Source organism: Vidua chalybeata, chromosome 3 (assembly GCF_026979565.1).
Source record: "Vidua chalybeata isolate OUT-0048 chromosome 3, bVidCha1 merged haplotype, whole genome shotgun sequence".
Classification (NCBI taxonomy): Eukaryota; Metazoa; Chordata; class Aves; order Passeriformes; family Viduidae; genus Vidua; species Vidua chalybeata.
Window position 1 is genome coordinate 68,739,411 of NC_071532.1, and position 20,407 is coordinate 68,759,817.

Genomic DNA, 20,407 nt, shown 5'->3' on the forward strand with positions numbered 1-20,407 from the left:
ACTCACGACTCAGCATATGTGGTGGGGAGCTCCTAAAAGAGCTCTCTGTTGCCTCACCAGCCTCAGCAGCAACTTGAAAAGTCTTTTGCCTTCTTGGACAGTTGGAGAAGTTCTAAAATGTTTGGACTTATTTTGAAAGTACTGTGAAAGATAAGAATGATCTATTCCAAGGCCGTGCGAACTGAAGGTCACAGCTAAGGCATTGCACAATAGACCCAAGTAGGTTCAGCACAAAATTTGCTCAGGAGTTGATCAGCTCATCTTCATTGCTGTGACCGCCCCTGCCAAAATTCAGGTTATAGCTGAGTCCCTTTGACTTGGCACCTCACTAGACCAAAGAATCACAATAGTTTGTCCCAAATATCAGTGGGGTGATGCCAAGGCAGCGGGCCTGGGTCCTTCCCTTGTTGGAGAAGACAGAGCCTTGTTGGAAAGCCTTCTGAAAAAAAAAAACAAGCAAAACAGCTCTGTTTGTGAGGGGAAGCTGTAGTTGCTGCAGGACAAGTGCACTCTCACTCTGGCCAGTTTAATGCACACTTTCTCCTGGTCAAAGGCTATTTATTCTCTGTCTGGATCTTGTCACGTTTCAGGCTATCTCTAGTTAGAACAAAACCTGAACAGCTCTTGCTGTGTTTACTAAGAGATATCCCCAAGCTGCTCTTTATTGCTGCAGTACTTCAGGGCAACGTTCCTGTAGGCTCTGCATGGACAATATCACGTTTTGTCCCTCTGGAGAGATGAAAACCCCCTCCCCCTCTTTCTTGAAAATATAATTTCCTCCTGAAAAATGACTCAAAGAGACCATATACATCTCTGGCTTCCCATCAGGATGGGAGAAGAGTTTTTTTGTTGACATGTCTCTCATTTCTGAGCACGCTCTTCAGTGCCTCTGCCAGAGCCCTCAGTATAACTTTCTGCTGAGTCAGGCTGCTGGTTTTATTATCCCAAATCCCAAATGGGTGGTTTCAAGTACTCCAGGCATTTTTCAAAGACAGCCTGAAACTCAGCCAAGCCCACGGTGGGGGGTGTAATCCTTCTCTGGACAGGTCTGCAGTCGGACTGGTTCTCTCCCAGGTCATGCGAGTAGGTCTGCAGCTGCAGCGTGCAACTGCCACCCCTGGGGACAACCCCCCTCTGTCCCCAGATTCAAGTGAACTTTGTGATTGTTTAGCAGCAGTAAATGATGCCCCTGGGGGTTATCTGACCACCAAAACTACACTGGCTTTGCTGAAGGATTGAAGGGCCGAGGCCCATGTCAATATGCATTGACAGATATTAGTGGATGCAGGCTGGGGACCCCTGCCCAGCCCCAAGCACCCCACCAGCCATTTTCACTTGCTGCTTGAAAGTCACCCCTTCTCCAGGTCCTGTGTAAACACATGTCTGTCTGTGACACAATAAAACAGAGCAAAGGCAAATGTGCAATGTAGAGATCCATTATGCTTTATTTACATGCGTCACCATCTCTTTTACAAACTAGATTACAATTTAAAATGGAATACACAAGGCAATATCTACTAACACCAAGTGGAGTAAGCACTGCGTCTCTACTTCATTTGGAAAGGGGCAGGTTTTGCTCCAAAACAAACTTCCTTCCAACCTCTGAGTAGTAAGGTAATATATTCCTCCAGGGCAGCATCTTTTTTCTTTGTTTTCTTTTTTTTTGGTTTTTTTTTTTTTTTTAAATATAAAATCCTCAGTAAGACTGCAACATGAGAGTGTCTGCTTTCAAATGAAAGTACAAGATAGCCCAAATGAAAAGTATAAACTGTTCAGCTCTTCGGTATGTAAAGACGGCCATGCGCGATAAGGCTGTGGATTTAATATTCTTCCAATTTACATGGCTTGAAACAGAAACAGATAAAACAGTTTTACAGATACTGTATACATATTTTTTCCAATCATGCAACTTTTTAAAAAAAAAGTTAAACATGTGAAGCCAAATGTACAATCCATTTTTTCCAACCCATAGTTACGAAATGTATCTGGTCCCCCTTCGCATCTGTTGGCAATTCCAAAGGTATATTGTGTACTTGAAACACTTACAGGACACCAATTGCCAAGCAATGATATAATTTTGGAGAAATACAAGACCTAAAAGGTAACTTTTTTAGGCAGTGGCACAAAAATTTCTGGAGTTAAGCAGTGTTTAACTATCTGATTATTCTTAAGAGAAAATTTCTTTTACAAAATCATTAAATCAAGCCCCAACCTGTGAATAGAAACTGCATAAATAACACCTTTTTAGAGCTTTTGTTTAGACCAAGTGTTCAAAAAAACAACAATGTAATTGTGACCTTGACCTTCATCTGTTTTACATGATTTCACAAGGACAACTTCCAGGCATAAACATGTTCAAAGACCCAAAGGCCAAATTTTCAAAAAGTAGGTTCCCCAAACTAGCTATTCAAGGCTTAATTTTGACACCTAAATAACTGGCCCTTTGAATTCAGGGAGATTGATTTATTTATTTTTATTTAGCACCTCTGGAGTAAAGGGCCTTTGCTGGGCACCTCAGCAGGTAAAGAGGGTGATGACCTTCCCCTGGGCCTGGGGGGACCTGTCCCCTCCCCTTCCTTCAAGAAGCCTTGAGAGCTGAGCAGCTCATCCCCTGCGACCACGCTGCAGTCCCTGATGTTTGGTGCCTGACACCAGGCACTTCTGCTTGAAAATTTTGGCCCCAAAATTGAGCAAGAGAAACCAAACCAAACTGAAGAGGCTGGCTAAGTCCATTCCTCTTCAGAGAGTGCTGGGATGTTCTCCAAAGCAGGGGCCCAAGCTGTCCCAACCACGCCAATGGAAATGCTCCCCTTGACATTGCTGGGAGGCTGGTTAAGCCTTTCAGCCACTAATGCTTTTATTATTTCTTAAAAAAAAAAAAAACCAAAAAAACCAAAACTTCTCTGCCATTGATGGGCTGTCTCTAAATCAAGTGTTTTTTCTCCATTTTCTGAACAGAACAGGCCATAGTTTTGTTTCTCATTTCTGCCAGTGGAAAGCAATTCCTCTGAATGCAAGCAGGCTAAGTTGCTGCAACAGAGCAGAATTTGCAGCCATTTCATTTAAGCTTTCAACAGGCCTTCCCTTGCCTTTGACAAGAACTGAATCTGTACCAAGAAAAAAAAAATTATGGGGTTTGGTCACTTTGGCCATACCATCAAGTCAGGCTTTACTGATCTGTCAGTGACAGTGGGTCTTTGGGCAGCACAACAGGTCTCACTGGAGGCTCATCTGCGTAGGGATCAAAAGCTGCACCTCAGCTCGGGAAGCCACCGAGTGAGCTCTGCTGACAGCCAAAACATGGGGCTGGGGCACAAGTCCAGCCACAGGGCAGCAGCTACAGAGAAGCCTCAGCAAAAGAAACACCAGAGGGAAGTCTTTCAGCATATGCTCACATTTTGGGGTGGGCCAGGAAGCTAAGAGCTCATGCCACACACTCAGGGGAGGCCAGGAATGAACTCCTGACCAATTTCAGTAAAAGGTGCCTGCAACTGGACTCGGGTAAGCAGGGTGCCCAGCTGTGCCACACAAGCATCCTGGGAAGCAGGCTGCTGATAGACATGGGCAATGTGCACCAGCCAGCTCCAATGAATGCAATAAACTGGGCCACGTGCTAGCAAATAGAACCCCTCAGTGTAAAAAGAAGTTTTTTTTAAAAGGCAAATGATAAACCCTTGGCTGCTTGAAAGAGTTGATATGCTACAGGATTATGCTAACCACAACTGCACAGAGCCTACACAGTCGTAACTGGGGGGAGAAACCAAGAGGTGCATCTTTATGAGAGAACAACAGCATGGGGGCTACGGTACAAAACCAAAACTTCCATCACACTAGGAGCCGTTGTTTCACCAAAAACACCTCAGGGACCTGGAAAGTAAGGAGTGAGGAAGGGCCCACGAATGCTTGTGAGTGTTGGTGCATGACTGTGCATGTGTGGTGGCAGTGGCGAGAGGGAGTCACTCCACATTGCATGGGATACGGGTCGGTGGGAACTCATGCACTGAGACCTTGGGTTAAAATGCTAGTTTTGTTTTCCTAACATCCATGCATAATGATCCATTTCTGTACATAATAAAATATATTTATATATTTATATGCATAATACTTTTATGCAAAGGAAAAAAAAAACTTCATATATCGCTTTGGAGAATTATGTATACACTGTCCTATTCAGAACCTCTTCATACCAAATTCCTATGTACCACTGGTGTTTTCCCCTTTTTTTTATCCCTCCCTCCCCAGATACTAATAAAAAGTAATCAAACTTTCCAGATTATAGAGAGGATCTATACAGCACCATACCTTTTATTCATTATTATTATTAATTATTATTCATTTTACAAAAGAAAAATCTTAGAAGCAAAATATATAAAACTGCCTTGTCTTTCAGTGTCATTTATCCTGCTACAATCTGCACTCGTATGAAAAGCCATTTGTGTGATACTGTCACCTTGCCATTCCCACTCCTGCTTCTTCTGCCACAATGGATTATACATAATGAGAAGGAAAAAATAATCAAGGATATGTCCAAAACAACAACAACAACAACAACAAAAATAAACAGGATCTCTAATGCCATAACACACCCTGCAATGAACTGTGCCTCAGCTCCTGGCATTGTCACTGCAAGTCACCTGCCGATGCCCAGCCGCTCGGTTTCCTTTAATTTGTGTTTCCAAACACATCTCTACAGGTGACTGCATCCACCTTGCGTGGCAGCTCAGCCCATAACTCCTCACCAGCACCCTGTGGCAGCAAGGGCAGCTTTGCTAATGTAAGGCAGGAGGGAAGCCTGCTCCAGCGGGGAGGAAAGGGGCTCCTGCCTCGCTACATGTGAGGGCAACGGCACCCGCTGTCAGTCTGTCCTCAGGAGCCGGCAAACTCACTGGCTTCCCTTGTTTTGCAACCAACTCTGGGCTGACCCTTATGGAAAACAGGGGTGTACCATTAAACTTAAGGAAAGAATAAGAAAGAAACAAACCAACCAACCCAACAAACAGGCCACGCACATCCTCTCTCTGGAATCCAGCTGGCTGATAGGACTAACAAATGCTGTACCTTCAGAAAACCCCGACACCTGAGCAGCGTTGGGTTAGGGTCATTTCCACGCATGTGCCTCAGATTCCCCAGGGAGAGAAAGCAAAAATGGCTAAAAATCTATGGAAATCAAACTGGAGGCTGTAGGGGGGAGGGTGGGCAGATAGGGAAAATCTCTAAAGCCAACTTAAAACAGCCCATAAACCATTAATATATTGAAACACCACATACTCATTGACAAGTAACTAGTGTAAAGGCTACACAGCGTGTTCTCAACAGGATGGTGCTGAACATTGTCTCCACAGCAGGTGCTTGGCCATCCCAGAAAAGGAAGATTTTGCATACTTCAGAATGAGTTCAATTTTCAACAAAAAAAGAGGAAAAAAAAGAAAAAGAGGGGGAAAAAATGTAGGTTCTTCACTCCAGTAAGGGGCCTATTAACAGTCTGCTTCATTAGGAAAATAATGCAGGGTTCACAAAGGTCGTAAGCTGTAAACAGTATCACTGTCCACTTGCTGACAGCAGATTTGGCAAAGGGTTCTCTCTCTACATCTCGTGTCAGTTTGAGGGCCTGGAGAAGAAAAAGAAGAAAAGACAGTGAGATTACTGCGTGTAAAAAAAAAAAAAAACCACACACAACAAAAAAGGCAACCAAGCAAACATCCAAACAAAACAACAGCTTACACTGAGAAGCAATTCAGGTATGTTTGCACCCAGGAGCTTGGAACATATAGCAAGGAATAAGATGACCCTGCCTGAAAATACTTGTCCCTTGCCAAAGTTCATGTGTTTCTTTGATGGCTTAGCTGCTCCCAAACAGGACAGAAAAAACCCTCTCTCCAATGAAAAATGATGGTCAAGTCTGATTTACAGAAACCCAGTGCACTGTCCATTTGTTAAGCGTATTTCCAGGTAGAAGCAATGAAGGATCTTCCAGCTTTTCTCCATTTTTCATGATCAACTTTTCTCAGCATTCTCTAAAAGCTGAAGACAAGCAGTAAGGAGCCATGAATTTCAGTGTGGACTTTGAGGTTTTCCATTTTCCTGCTCACACAACACACCAGCAACAGACAGGGTCCAGCTGGCTTTAAAAACTGGGTTAGGTCTGTCTTATTCTCTAGCCAAGAAACTTCTCTGAGGAGAGAGAAGCATGGGGAAGATACCTTGGATACAGCATGGAGATGACTGTGAAGAAACATGGTAAATAGGTATAGCACTGAAAACAGATGAACATTTCAACCAAGGGGGCCAAGGGGACAATTTTAAAGGTACTCAGTGGCTTAGAGATATATGCAGGCACCACATAGGGTTTTGGAAAATATGTACATTTAAACATTCCCATTAAATCCTCTCACTTTTTTAGAAACTTCACTTGGTAGACATCTGTGTTGCTGGGCATGTAGCTTCTGGCTTTGAAAGGGCTTCTGAAAACAGGGTTTAGTCCCCTCACACCACTTACTACCTTTTGAGGGTTTTCCCAAAGACAAAAGATTGATGATTTTTGATACAGTGCAAGAACAAGGGGATACTTGAACCCAAAAAGCCATTGAGTTGATTACAGGAATGTCTTTACTTTCAAAAGACCCTGCTAGCAGGCACCCTCACGAAAAATGGTGGAGTTAGTGGAACTGCTGCTTTAACCAGGATGGACATCTCCTGCAAGGAGGATCACTCAAACTGTCTCCTGTCTAAGGTGCCAGGCACTGATCCTATGATAACAATTTATTAAAATGACCTATTCTGATAATGCTAAATGATTGATGGAAATTTAATCATTTTGTCTCATGGTTATTAGAGCAACAGCGTGACAGCTGCTCCCTGTGCCATTAGGGGAGAACTTCATTCAGCACAGCTTAGGGAGCAGACAGATTGTGCATTTCACCCAAACAAAATTTGGCTTTAGCCTTAATTATGTGGAGGGGTTTGGGGTAGACTGTTTTGTGAATAAAGGGATTTCTGACTGGATCAACATATTGATTTCTTCATTTTCAAAGGGCAAATTAATGCTGGCTATTCGTTAATGTGACTGCCTGCCAATGACTCCATTTGGTGTGCCCCGATGGCCATAACAAGGTCAGCAGAAGATAACCAGACAGGCCTGGCAGCCCCCAGTAAAAGCTGGCTAGTGGCTTGTAAGCAGCTCAAACAAGTGCAAGCCCATTTCTCTACTTCTTAAAGCCTGAGCACCAGAGGGGGCTGGAAATGAGTGATTTCCCAAAGGACAGCATCCTCTGAAGGCAAGGCTCGTGTCCCAAATGCCACAGCCCAGCAAGTCAGCTCCCTCTCAGGCAGCTGCCAGTTATGTTGAGCATGGGCTTAACTGTGGCACATGTGAGAAGTCTTGCTGACTTTGAATAAAAGTAAAAGAGTACAGAAATTCCCAATAAAGCACCAGAGTATTGCTTAACATTTAAATCAAAATCTATGTGAAGTATTATACTATGAAACCAAGTGATGAGAAAAAAACTAGAGGATGGGATAAGTTGAGCATCTTTTGTGGAAGTGGCACTGCCAAATATTTTTTCTTGTGGGACCTGTACTTCAGACAGTGCCAACATTTTGGAGGCAGATGCACAGCTGAGGTGTGTATCACATAGCAGAACAAAACTATGTTCCATTTTCACAGCTCTGCTTACATGGACTTTGTAAATGGATTAAAAATGAAAAGAGCTAGATCAAAGTCTTAACCTGCCTGCCTTCAAAGTACCCTGTTAAAGTCTGTAACAAACTCACACAGTTTTGCTTTCTGTCTCACCACAAAAAGCCTATTTACCCTGAGTTAGCAGCTGGATACCCCACAGCGATGAAAACTGTATCAAGGCAGGGAAACAAGTGGTCCGGTTATATCTTCATTTATCACAGAATCATAGAATGGTTTGGGCTGGCAGGGACCTTATAGATTGTCTAGTCCAATCCCCCTGAAGTGAGCAAGAACATCTTCAACTAGATCAGGTAGCTCAGAGCCCCATTCAACCTGGCCTGGAGCAGTTTCAGGGATGGGTCATCCACCACCTCACCAGGCAACCCGTTGTGGTGTTTTGCCATCCACATTGTAAAAAACACTTTCCTTTTATTTTATCTAAACCTACCCTCTTCTGATTTAAAACCATTTCCCTTGTCCTACTGCAACAGGCCCTGCTAAAAGCTTTGCAAACAGTCATGCAGGAGATGAGATGCCCCTTTCTTCTGCCCTATTCTCTGCCCTCCCATCCTCTACCTTGCTACTGACCAGTTACAAACGCTACTCTCATTTTACTCTGTGGCCAAGCTGACTAGTTCTAATTTCCCTCTAGCAACAAGATTTCTTCACCTCTGTCTCACATCATTTCACCACTTAACTGGACTCCCAAGCCCCATGCCAGCTTGTGCACCATCAGAGCAGCTCTGAAGAATCATTTGCCACCTGTTACTTTCTCCCTTTGATTCCCAATGGTGCCAATTATGAAGCACTGAAAATTTCTTCAGAACAGAAAGGTGACACAGCGATGCTCCCCAGAGCAGGGCATGGATAACGTGCCCTGGTTTATCAGTGAGCCAACACAGCTCTAAAGTTTTCTGTTGGAAGAAAAGCTGTGTGCTCCTTTACACAATTATGGTACGAGAATCTGCACTGCCAACACACAGCTCCTCTGCATGGCAGCTGAACATGGATCTCCTGATTTGGCTGGGAGGCTTGTTGAGTGGATCTCATCTTGGAAAATATCACCTTTTAGTGGTCTGTAAAACAAGCGTTCTCCCTGGGTACCACTTTGCAACAACTCTCCAGGGACAGGAATTCCCAGTAACTACTTGTACTGTCTAGACACTTGGGACACAAACATTTTCAAGGAAACTTGTGTCCTTTAGTGACAGATGTGCATTCATTCTGGTGCCTCTGCCCTTCCATTTGTCATCGCTTCTAGCAACAGAGCTTCTACTCCAAAGTGGGGGTAGGCTCAAAAAACAAGACTTGATTATGTGTGGTTACAAGTTAATATTCTGCCTGAGGTTTCACAGCTGAAGACTGAAAAATACACAGAATTTGCTTAAAAACAAGTAAGGAAGATAACTACTGTGGCCAGTCTTTCTGTAATGACAAAGTTACAGCATGGGATTTATATTTCAAGCACAATAAAAATTGGAAATCCCAATGCCACAGCAGGTATGCCACAGTGACAGCCTACAGGCTTAGCAGCCACTGCACGAGGATGCCACAGGATGGCCCTGTGCTAAGGGACAACACTGAGGTATGGGGACAAAGTCCAAGGACAAAAAAAAAAAAAAGAGTTGGCAACTTAATGTGGCTTTATTTCCTGAACTTTCAAGCATGTTGCAACTTCGCTTTTTCTCTTTAAATTCTGCTCATAAAATTAGATTTTTCCCAGCTCAGAACTGGGGGCAGAGAATAAGAGCTGAAGGATGGAAAGAGGAAGAATGCCAGCACAGAACTAGGACTTATGTGAGCTAAAATGTTGCAGTGCTTGTAGCTGCATAAGCATGTAAGGCATGAAAGTGTCTTTTACTTCTGTTGCTGCTCTTCTTCCAAGGAACACTGCAAAATCATAGGAGACAACCAAGTATTTTGGAAGTAAATGTAACTTAAGACAGCAGATCATTCTCTCATCCTGCACCAGTGCCCTGGGAAAGAAGGCCAGAACTGTAGTGAGGTGCCACAACTATTTATAAGCAGGTTATTCTGATATCCCACTGATCTACAGCACCATATAAAAGTCCAGGCTGGAAGGGATCAGCATCATCTCGTCCAACTTTCTGTTCAAGGCAGGGCCTTAGGTAAGATTATTCAGAATCCTGTCATGTATGGAATATTTCCAGCACAGGAGAATCCACTGCTCCTCTGGGCAGTTCATTTTACCCACAAAGGGTAAAAGTCCCATTGTGGTAAAGTCCCATCTACCCATTTTACAGTTGAAAAGAAAACTCTGAGCCCAAGCATTGTTGATAGACAATTGCTGTTGAGAACCATCACATCAGGCTGGGTTTAATCCTCTGCCCTGGCTAACACAGGAGAGCTTCTCTCCATAAGGTCATCAGGTTTCTTACTTGACAACTTTTGGTCAATTTTATCCCCTCTATTTTGCTCAGGAGCCCAAGGAGTGGGATGGAAATCCTGCCAGTTATGGGTGACACTGCCAATGACTGAGAGACATCAGCCTGGGTCTTCAACACAGCCCTCTTAAGGCAGGATGCTGCTGGACTAGATGAAGAAGGCAAAAAATACTTACAAAATACATCTTTTTTTAGGGGTAAATCCCATCAGCTGGAATAACATTGCTTTCTTTAGGCACTTGGGAGCACTGGGAAGGAGATGTCTACAGTGGATCACAAAAAGGTGTGTAACTACTGCACCTCTGCATGACCAGAGAAGGATTTTGCTTGCATTTTTGAATCGGAAGAAAAAGAGTCACATTTTAGAGTGAGAGATACCTGCATGGCTAGAGACATCCTGAATTATGGGTTTATAGTGCTATGGAAACCTGCTATGTACCTGTTATTCTGAATGTGCTCATAGACAGCTTCTTTTTCTTTGCTAGGTACCGAGCCTATTTTAAAAACATCTTCCCTGCTATGTAATCTTCTTGTTTTCCTCTGTGGTAAACTGAAAATGAGAGGCCAATACCATGCTGATAAAAGACAGGACATTTTCTATCATAACTTGCAAGTGGCAGAAAAGGCAAGAGAGGAAAGATCCTACCTCATACCCAGATTTTATCTACATTTGTATGTAGATAAAAGCCCAGGAGATGTAGGCAGTGCAAGGGAAAAACAACGGACAAGACATTCAGCTCAGCTGTAGAAGTGCATAAGCACAAGCCATTCTCCACAGCATCATCTGGGAAACATGGCCTTTTTCCTGGAGTCATGGCAGACAGCCGTGGCTGCGCAGCAGCTTCCGCTAGCCGACCTGCATCCCCGTCCTATTCCTGCTCAGCAGATGCCCCCTCTGCCAGACTCCAAGAACTGCCACCCTGTGCAGCAATCTGAGTGGAAAAGCTGATTAAACAGCCCCGGCAGACTGGACCAGAGTGGGGCATTCCCACCACCCACCACAGGTACCTGATTTAACAGGGATAGCGTCCCCACACACCGCTCAGGACTTGATCGGGGACAGTGCTGATGGGAACATCCTGCTGGAGATCCTTCACCATTGGTGCCAGGAGCCCAGGGTGGCTCCTTCCTTCATCCCCGTTCCCCAGGCCAGGACAGAAAGGCTGGCTTTAGTACTGTGTATTGGCACACAGTATTATTCAAACATGCACTCCCACTGCCCACACTGTACCTGGGCTTTTTGGCTGGCATCAACGAAAGACTTAAACCTCTCCAGCTGTCAGTTCATCACCTGGGCTGAGTGCCCAATTGATATGAAAAAAAGATCCTGACCTTTCCTCAGCTGCATGACGCTATGTTTCTAAAAAGGAGCTCTTATTACGCACTTCTTCAAGAAAATATGCTTTCATGGGGGCTATTTAAAAGTCTGGCTCAAAGGAAGGAATTAACAAAGAAAAGCCACCTGTAACCAGCCCAGTTATCAGGCAAACATATCGAGGGACCAACACTGATCTGCAGCTCTAAACAATCATTATGGCTCATTCACATGAGACAGACGATTTGCAAAGACTCATTCTGTAAAAAAAACCTGTGCACTGCTGATCCAAGGAGGAAAGCACTGGGGAGACCAGTTGATGTGGGCTGTTCTAAAAATATCGGTTTGTGCTGTCATCTGGTGAGAGTATGTCATCCTGTAATCTTAGCATCTGCAGGGACAGCAAGTTTCTGCTTAATTATTGCTGCTGAATCACATGACAAAGCATGAGGTTCTAAAAAATACATCTATATAAAACACCAACAGAAGAACACCCAAACCACAGGATAAGACCACTGTCCTGGCTTCAGCTGCTTTACACTCACAATACAAGCCTGTGGAGCCAATCCTGGTTTTTACAGATCTTTTCCCTGGGTTCATAAAACCCCAAACAATAAACCCAGATTAAAAACATACCAGAACAAAAAAGCCCTACTCCCAGAAGGAGTGAGCAATTCATTGTGTTTATGTGTCAGCTCCTGCTATCTTCACACAGCAGAAGTCACAGCATCTCTGCAAGCCCAGGACTGGCCTCTGTATGCAAGGGGTTTGATGAGCTTCAGTGGACCTCATGGGGGGCAGACCCAATGGGGTTTGTCCCAATGTCCCCTCTCCTAGCAGCCATGAGCACAGAGTTTGCTCCTGTGTCACTGATGTGTTCCCCAGCCACTGAAGAGCCTGCTCAGGGCAGGCCCTCCTTGGAGTTGAAGGGATCTCTGTTCCCCACAAAATGCATTTTCTACATAGATATTTTTGTTCAAAGACTAAACTTGGCATGTGTGGAGTTCAGCCAGTCACAAAACCACCTTTCAAAACTTGGGCTGGCAGAAACAACATTTAAATGTTACAAGTGCCACCATCTTAACCACTAGCCTACTAGAAATGGAGCAGAAGAATGTGCTGCTCTTGAATTTCCTTTAGGTTTTCTGAAGGCAGACAGCCCCACCTTAGCTCTGTGTAAGAAACCTGGCAGCCCTATCCCTAAGACCTCATTTTTGAAAATAAGAGAGAAGGAAGTGTGGCTATGGTCCTGAGGCAGTCACATGTCATCAGGTAAGAGGTCCAGCAATTCACCTTTCTTGGGCAGAAGTTTTCCGGCAGAAAACAAAAATCATCTTCTTTGTGGCAAACTGTACAGAACTCTCTGATTCAAAACTCCATCCAAATAGAGATCTTTAACTACCTGGTTTTGCTTTTAAGATGGTGTTGTAAACATGAAGTCACCCTCAGACCAATTTGTCTTAGGTATGAATTGTACACAGAAACAGGCTGAACACCAGTTAACAAACTGGCAAGTAGTCCAAGCTGATATGGACTAATGAAAGACTAATAGACATTTTGTTAGGTTTCCTAAGATTTTTTTTTCACCAGAGATGTTAATCATCAAATGTGACCATTACGTGATGTTGCTATTTGCAGCTTGTGTATTCTGCAATAAGAAGATGTGGGACCTAGATGATACTAGTGGAAAATGAGTGACTTTAACTCATCTGTCAAGTATTTTACATGTAATTTTCAAATAAGTCAACGTGAGTCCAGCACAGCTCTGTTACAGAGCCCAGAGGCACCCTGATAAATGACACATTGAAATCTCTTTCAAAAGATGCAGCTTAGATGAGTTTTTCAGACTATGACACCAACTCAAGAAGTTCCTGCCCTGCTCATGCTGACATGCCCATGCTGTCAGGGTTGGGCTGCCCATGCCCAACCCTGACAGCATTGCTGCCTACATGATGCCATTGTAAACTGGATCACTGAAACAATCCAGGTAAAAGCAACTTCTTGGAGGGGTTTTGGTGCTGGAGAAAATGTTTGCCCATGCAGCAACTGCTCACCAGCTCCTGGCCTTCCAGGTAGCAGCACATGTCCTGAACAGTCTTCCCTGATGCTCTCTTTTGGGATTATTCTTCGGCAAAAGTCAAGTCCCTTTGAACTTGGAGCAAAGACCCCGGAGCAAAGTGCAGAGTTTTGGGAATCCCAGACTAATAGAAGGACCCATTAATTTCAAAATAAAAGGTATTCTAGAGACAGGTGAGGGAATAGTGATGTCTATTTATTGCTAAACCTGCTGAAATACCAAGATGATGATTATCTGAGTGGGTGGAGGGCATTACCCAGTGCTTTTGGAAAGCAGGTAGAGGGAGAGGAACAGAGGCCCCAGGCAGTGTAAGAGAAAAAAATTATGGCTGAGTGAATAAATCAGGGGGAAAAAATTGATTTTCTCTACTCCTTCTTGTAAGAGAAAAACAACCAAACCAAACCCAAATTCATTTATATGGCTCAGTGAGGGCCCTCTGAAAGGCTGGGCCTGGGCAGCCTCATGGGCACAGGTTGATGGAGATTGGGCAGGGCTCTTTGCAAGGACCGTGCACAGGCTTGCGTGCAGCAAACGTGCACAGCCACTAAACCTGCAACAGTGGCATCTCCTGCAGGGTTTTTTAATTTCCCTATGAAGAAACTGTAGTTGATTTTCTTCCAAAGTAAACCTCCCTCTATACCTAAGTATGTATAAATTAAATACCTGTGTATTTGCCTTCTTTCCTTCCTGAAAACTGACTCCAATGTTTCTCTTATTTTTAATAGAAAACACAGCACTCAATAGGTATGCCAATAATCCATTGTAACTGCTTTTGCCTGCCTGCAAAACTCACCTGGCTACCCTAGTGAAATGGATTTAGTGTAAGCAATTGCCAGGCTGCTCTGCCGAAAGTGTTCCCCAGTCTTTGGACTTGTAAGGATTCATTACTGGGGTCATGAACATTGCTGAGAGAAGATTTTAATTCAGGGATCCCTCTGCTGCAGTGGAGAGTAACCAAGAAAAGCAATTCAGAATGATTGCACCTGATGTCATGCAAGAAGCCCCTATCAAAACACAAGATGCTCTCAGGGAGGCAAAATCTCAAACAGCACTGCTTAACAGATGAGGAAGGGTGCATGATGAACCAGCTCAGCAGAAATCATCTGTGCTTGCACCTGATACCAGAGGCACCCCACAGCAGCTGGTCCACTTGTCAGGGAGAGGGAGAGAGGCTTCCACAGATGACTGGACAGTAATCGGCCGAGGAGAGCTGTCTCGTTAATAAATCTGTCCTCTGCAATGAGACTCTGCTCACACAGATGTGTCAGTTCCTCTATTCAGAGGGAGCAGCCTGAAAAAGATCATGGCAGCTATGCTTTCCACAGATGCCAGAGGCTGGGGTGAAGAGGCAGCAGGGATCATCAGTGAGGGTGTTGTGTCTCCTCCACGCCGCCCATGCAAGTCCCCCTGCGGTGGCTGATACAGCTGCTACCTACACACAGCATGCGAAGCTATGGAAGCAGGAGGCTGTCCTATTTGCCTGTGTCAAGCAAGACCATCAATAACACCTATTTTTCAGGCCCCATTTGACAGATTGTACTTTTGGATGTTGCACAGCAATAAAGTCCCTACAGCTGTTTTTTTTTACATCATGCAAAGAAGGTTTTTAAATCCAAGCAGCTCATGCACCTGAAGGAAGAGAGAACTGTTCAGCAACCATGACCTGCTACAAACTTTTGCTTCCTCAACCTTGAATCAATTCTGGATTTTCCCCCTTTCTTTTCCTAAATTCTCCAGTACCAGTACTGAAGAAACCCCAAAATTCATATGTGGCCCTGGCATTGCCAAGTTGCTGCCTTGCTCAGGGTCCTTGGGACGCAGTGTCCTCTACAGCCTTTCTCCACAGCCCATCTCCTGGCTGTGCACTACAATGCTCTTGCTAAGAGTGAGAAGATGTGCAAGAACCAGAGGAAATCCTTGCACTGACAGAGAAAGGACGGTGCACACCAAGAACTCCATCGGAGCAGGGCAGCTTTGCAGATTGACTGAAAGGAGGCTGCCTGGCAGTCTTGCTCTCCCTCACAGACAGCAGACCACAGCACATCTCCTGAGGTGCTCCATACACACAGGAAACAGGAAAACATTCTCCAGGTTCACCACTGCTGCTCGCCCTACCACAAAGCTTCCCCTTGAACATCTAACTGTGAAACAGTGAATGAAAATGCAATTAAAGATGAAAGGGGTAAATTATGCACTGTAAAGTCAAAGGACACTGACTCCTTTCTGTCCGTCACCTGGAAAATAAGAAAGCTCGAAGTAAGCTGTAAACTGAATGAATGCCTCATTTAACCTCACCACTGAGATGCTCTACATACTATTCTGAAGTTAATAGAACACTTTCAATAATTTATAGCTAACCTTTTATTCTACTACATTTTGAAATTTACTCCTTTATACTAATAAATAAACAAAGGAGAAAGGGCACTTTGTGTGGCGCCTGCCCTATGAGTCAGGGAAATATGTATGTGGGAGCAGGCAGAGGTATGGGCAGGATTCTGAAGAATCACAAAAGAATGACAGAAACAATGATTACACATCCCCAGCTGTGGAAAATAAGCAATGGAAAAAACATATCAATCTTGAAAAAAATTAATCTGAAGAAGTTAACATTTAAAAAACACCTATGTCAGAACCCAAATCTACAGATATTCTCTTGGAGGAGTCCAAAAGAAAAAGATATCTACCCCATTCAAGGGTGGGAGGAGGAGGAAAACAGTTATTGCATACTTAAAACAGTAAGTAGGCCAGGACATTCCTGAGACCAGGGTCCCACCAATATATAATTCCTCCATTTGATACCTTTTTTTGGCCAAGAAATACAATTTTACAAAAAAAGCAACCCAAACAACTTTGCTAGTGTTGCTATGCCACAGCAGCAGCACAACTCTGATTCTGTCCAGATCTGTCCCACACACCTGATCCCAAGTGAGTGCTCTGATCTTGTAAAGACATGCTTCCTCCTCCCCCACAGCAACACTGCTCCACTGACTGCAGAGCCCCTCGCCCCATCCCTGTGTAACACAGCTTGGCTACACGTGGCTTCGGCTGCAAGAGGGAATCCATCTGTTGCGACTTTAAAGAAGACAAGTTAGAGCTCTGTGATTCCTAAAAACCACAAATATTCCACCTTGGTTTGCCTGATTTGTCATTAACACTTCTCATGCCTAAATTAAGAAGGGCACTGAACACTAGATGCGTGCCGACAGTGTTGCAGTCGAGCAGCTTTTATAGCTTAGCCTCGTTTCCCTCCACACCTCCACGTTTCTTGGTCGTGCCTGTTGCATACCAACACACAGCAAGCCAACACAAGCCAAATTACTATTATTAGTGCGCACTAATTATTAAGGGTTCGGTGCAAATTCCAATAAAACTAAGGAACCAATTATTTTACCACATCTATGGGGCACTGACCTGTTTGCCCGTTTTCCCTGTTCTCAAAGATCCTTCAGCCTGGTACCCAACTCTGTGATGAAGCCTGTTTAGCACCAGTGAAGTTCCCCACATTCAGACTGACAACGTTCTGAGCTGAGATGAGGGAATCAAAGTTAAAATCCAGCCCATCGGCATCCATGAGTTCACTGCGGATAATGGACTCCATGTCACACTCCAGGCTCCCATTGAAAATATCCAGGTCCAAGTCACTCGGGAATTTCTCATGTCCCATGACCGGGAGGTTCACGCTAGAGGAGTACAAAGAGGAGCCTGACAGCGGGTCAGAAAGTGTTTGCATAGACTGATTGACAGGTGACTGCTGATGTTTGGTGGATCCCAAGCTGTTGGAGTCACTCAAGCCTATGTTACTGATGGAATTGGACAAGGCACGGCTGCCACTAAGAGAGGAGTTGTGGGTCTGGTGCTGGTGATGGGACAGGTTCTGATTGACCAGACCGCCCTGGCTGGACTGTGCGGCAAACGACATCATGGGGTCGTTGCGGAGCATTATATTCCTGCGGGAATTCTGGGCGGACACAGCTGTGCTGGCTTGTGACATGAGTGGGTCAGACTGTGTCATCATGACATCGCTGTGACTAAGCGCATCAGAGGTGAGGAGATCCTGCAGCGTCTGGTTGTTGTAATGAGAAATGGAAGAGAAGGTGGCCTGCTTGTTCTCCTGAATTGTCTGCATGGGTGACTGGCGGAGGGAATTCAGGGACGACGGCCCAAACACAGCATTGTTGAAACTACTTGACGGGGAGCCCAGCCCTGAACCTTTGGAACCATAAGGAAAACTGGAGCTTCTCTGCATTATCCCTCCTGTGGGTGACTGCTGGGAGGGAGGGAGTGTTATATTGTCCAAGAGATCATCCATGAGGTTATCAGTCAGTCCATCATTCAGGTTCATTGTCCCAGCCATATCAGTCAACCTAGGCAACTCCACAGTACATGGTTTGTTTACTGATGGGGACAAGCTCGATGGACTACTGTACAGCATGGGAGAAAGTGGAGCATCATCATCTTGAACATCATCGAGCTCGGTGCTTGCCAAAATTGGTGACAAGCGGCCACTGATCGTACTGGCGTTTGAATTTGTACGGGAGCGAAAATCTGTCCATGCATCCAGCTCGTCGCTGCTGCGGGAGGTGGGACTTCCTGGCCACTTGGAGAGCTGGGAAGGGCTGTCCTCACTCGTCTCCTGGGCTGTCTGCAAGGCTGCCTTTTTCTTTGCTGCCCGCCCTCTGCTCTTGGTGTACTTGTTGCTGTTGTCCATTGACACAGCGCGTCTCCGGGGCGCCTTGCCGCCTTTTCCACCATCTGGATTGATCATCCACCAAGAGCTTTTCCCAGTGCCTTCATTCTGCACCCTGACGAATCGGCTGTGGAGTGACAAGTTGTGCCGGATCGAATTCTGCAGGAAAAGAAGAAAATAAAGCATCAAGACTGGCACCCCACTTCTTTTACAAGCTAAATCTCAATCATTAAACCAACATGCCACAATAACAGCAACATGAATAAAATCATTGGACCCTCCTGGACATCTCCATGAATTTCTCTGGTGCTGGATATGGGAGGGCTGGAGTGTGACTGTGGCATGGCAGCGTCCTGCTGTAAAGCAAGCCCCAAGCTTGCACTAGCTGTGCATTCCTTGTGCCCATCTCCACATCCCTAAAAGCTTCATCCTAAGAAAAGATGCTAGAAAGGAGCTATATGTTTCTCCCTTACTTTTTACTCAGGACTAACTATTACTATCAGTAATCTTGCCATCAGTTCCTTGAAATAAAAACTGCAAAGGCACAGCAAAAATCTGGCTAGAGGGGTAGTCACACTCATCTCAGCCTCTGCAAATGTCTTTTTAATTCTTCATGGGCACGTGTGCTGTATATTTGTTATAATAGTTCCTGAGAAAACTGCAAGTGCTGTTGCTCCTCTCCCACAGGCACACTGTGCATGACTAAGCTGTACTTTCTCTCTTGATTAGAGGCACCAGAATTATGCCCATACGGCAATAGCTGGCCAGCTGTCCCCTCGCCATAGTATCCTCACAGTCTTCAAAACATGATGTGACACAGTATGCAACGATATCCCTGTCCCCGTGAGCTGCTGGACACAGAGCTGAATGAAGCTGCTGCACACAGCCGGATACTCCACGCTGTACAGGATGCTATGGAATACAGGGCTCTCAGGGGAGCCTGCACAGCCTGCTCTTGCACCCTACCTGCTCGCACTAGTCAGCAGCATCGAACTGCCCAAACACCACGTTGGCTTAAACCGACGATAACCACATCAGAATCAGAAAGGGCCTGAGAAAACCAGCCCATGCCCCCCCCCAGAGAAACGGCACCAGATTTAAACCAAAAGAACTGAGATGAAAATCCCACTCCACTCATCCTGCTGATCTTGTGCTTAAAATATGGATCAAAGAAAGGAAAAGCAAATAGTATTTGTTAGTGTGAATGCTTCCAAGTTTGGTAAACCAACATTTTTTTCCCATGTGGAAATCAAAAGATTTTTGGAGCTATCCAATATTCCTCTGAGAAACCCCTTGGGCTATTCCTCTAAGCTTAAAGAGTGCAGAGTTATTTTTTCTTAAATTTTGGCAATTACCAATGAATTTTATCTATGAAAAGGATAATATCACATTTGTCCCATCAACATCTTTTAAAAACACGTAGTCAGCAAGACTATAACACAATCAAACCATTCAGAACAAGTGCCCTTTGTTTACAAAACACTGAAGAAACTCCAGCTTTAAATAGGCAAAGAATGAATCAATCAACAAATCATTCACCAGCACCTCAATATTTGCAACCTTAAGAAACATGGATGATCGATGTAAATAAAATGGAGATACATATAAAGAAGTACAGCTCAGCTTCTTTTTTTTAAAACCATTCTTTTCAGTATAAAATGCCTTTCTTTCCCCACTGTTTGTGGTTTTTGTCAAATTGTGAAACGGAAAACATGCCTGAAGTTCTCACACACAGACAGCAGACGTGGTTGTGATTATCACTTAATGAAAAGAGAAATCATATGGACCACGCTTCAAAACAGCAACGGTTATGTTCTAAACAATTTACACAAAGCAACTGATCAGACTGTGCTGACATGCTCAAGAGAAGTTTGGGTCAGTGCCTCAGCTATAAACATGTCCATTTCTGAGGGACTATCATGCCATCAAAATATGGTGGATTGAGTTGCACCATAATAATTCCTCAGTCTAAGGACGGAAAAAGCTTTTTATTGTTTAACTAATGGCATTTTAACAATATTTCGAGTGTGGCAACTGTCTAACTTCTAGTAACTAGCTACCACTCCTTACTTTCTCAGGTTTCTCCCTGTAAAACTGGCTGGAGAACTGATTTTTTTTTTTTTAAAATAACCTTTCTTGATATTCCAGCTTGTATTGCATCTCTGCAGATAGCTCTCACCCTCACTCCCTGTAACTTCTACGGACAACCACTTGTGAGAACATCTGCATGGGGATTTCTCCATTC

At 44.4% G+C, this 20,407-nt stretch overlaps 1 protein-coding gene across 1 annotated transcript in view; it reads right to left on the reverse strand.

Moving 5' to 3' along the window:
* Nucleotides 1-1,420: 1,420 nt before the first annotated feature.
* FOXO3 (forkhead box O3) overlaps nt 1,421-20,407 on the reverse strand; it is an 88,423-nt gene continuing 69,436 nt past the window's right edge. The window contains exons 2-3 of the mRNA XM_053936781.1: nt 16,887-18,321; nt 1,421-5,608 (exon numbers count right to left, since the gene is read on the reverse strand). Of these exons, the coding sequence (XP_053792756.1) occupies nt 16,921-18,321 (1,401 nt within the window). The 3' untranslated portion in view covers nt 1,421-5,608; nt 16,887-16,920. The remainder of the gene's footprint in view (nt 5,609-16,886; nt 18,322-20,407) is intronic.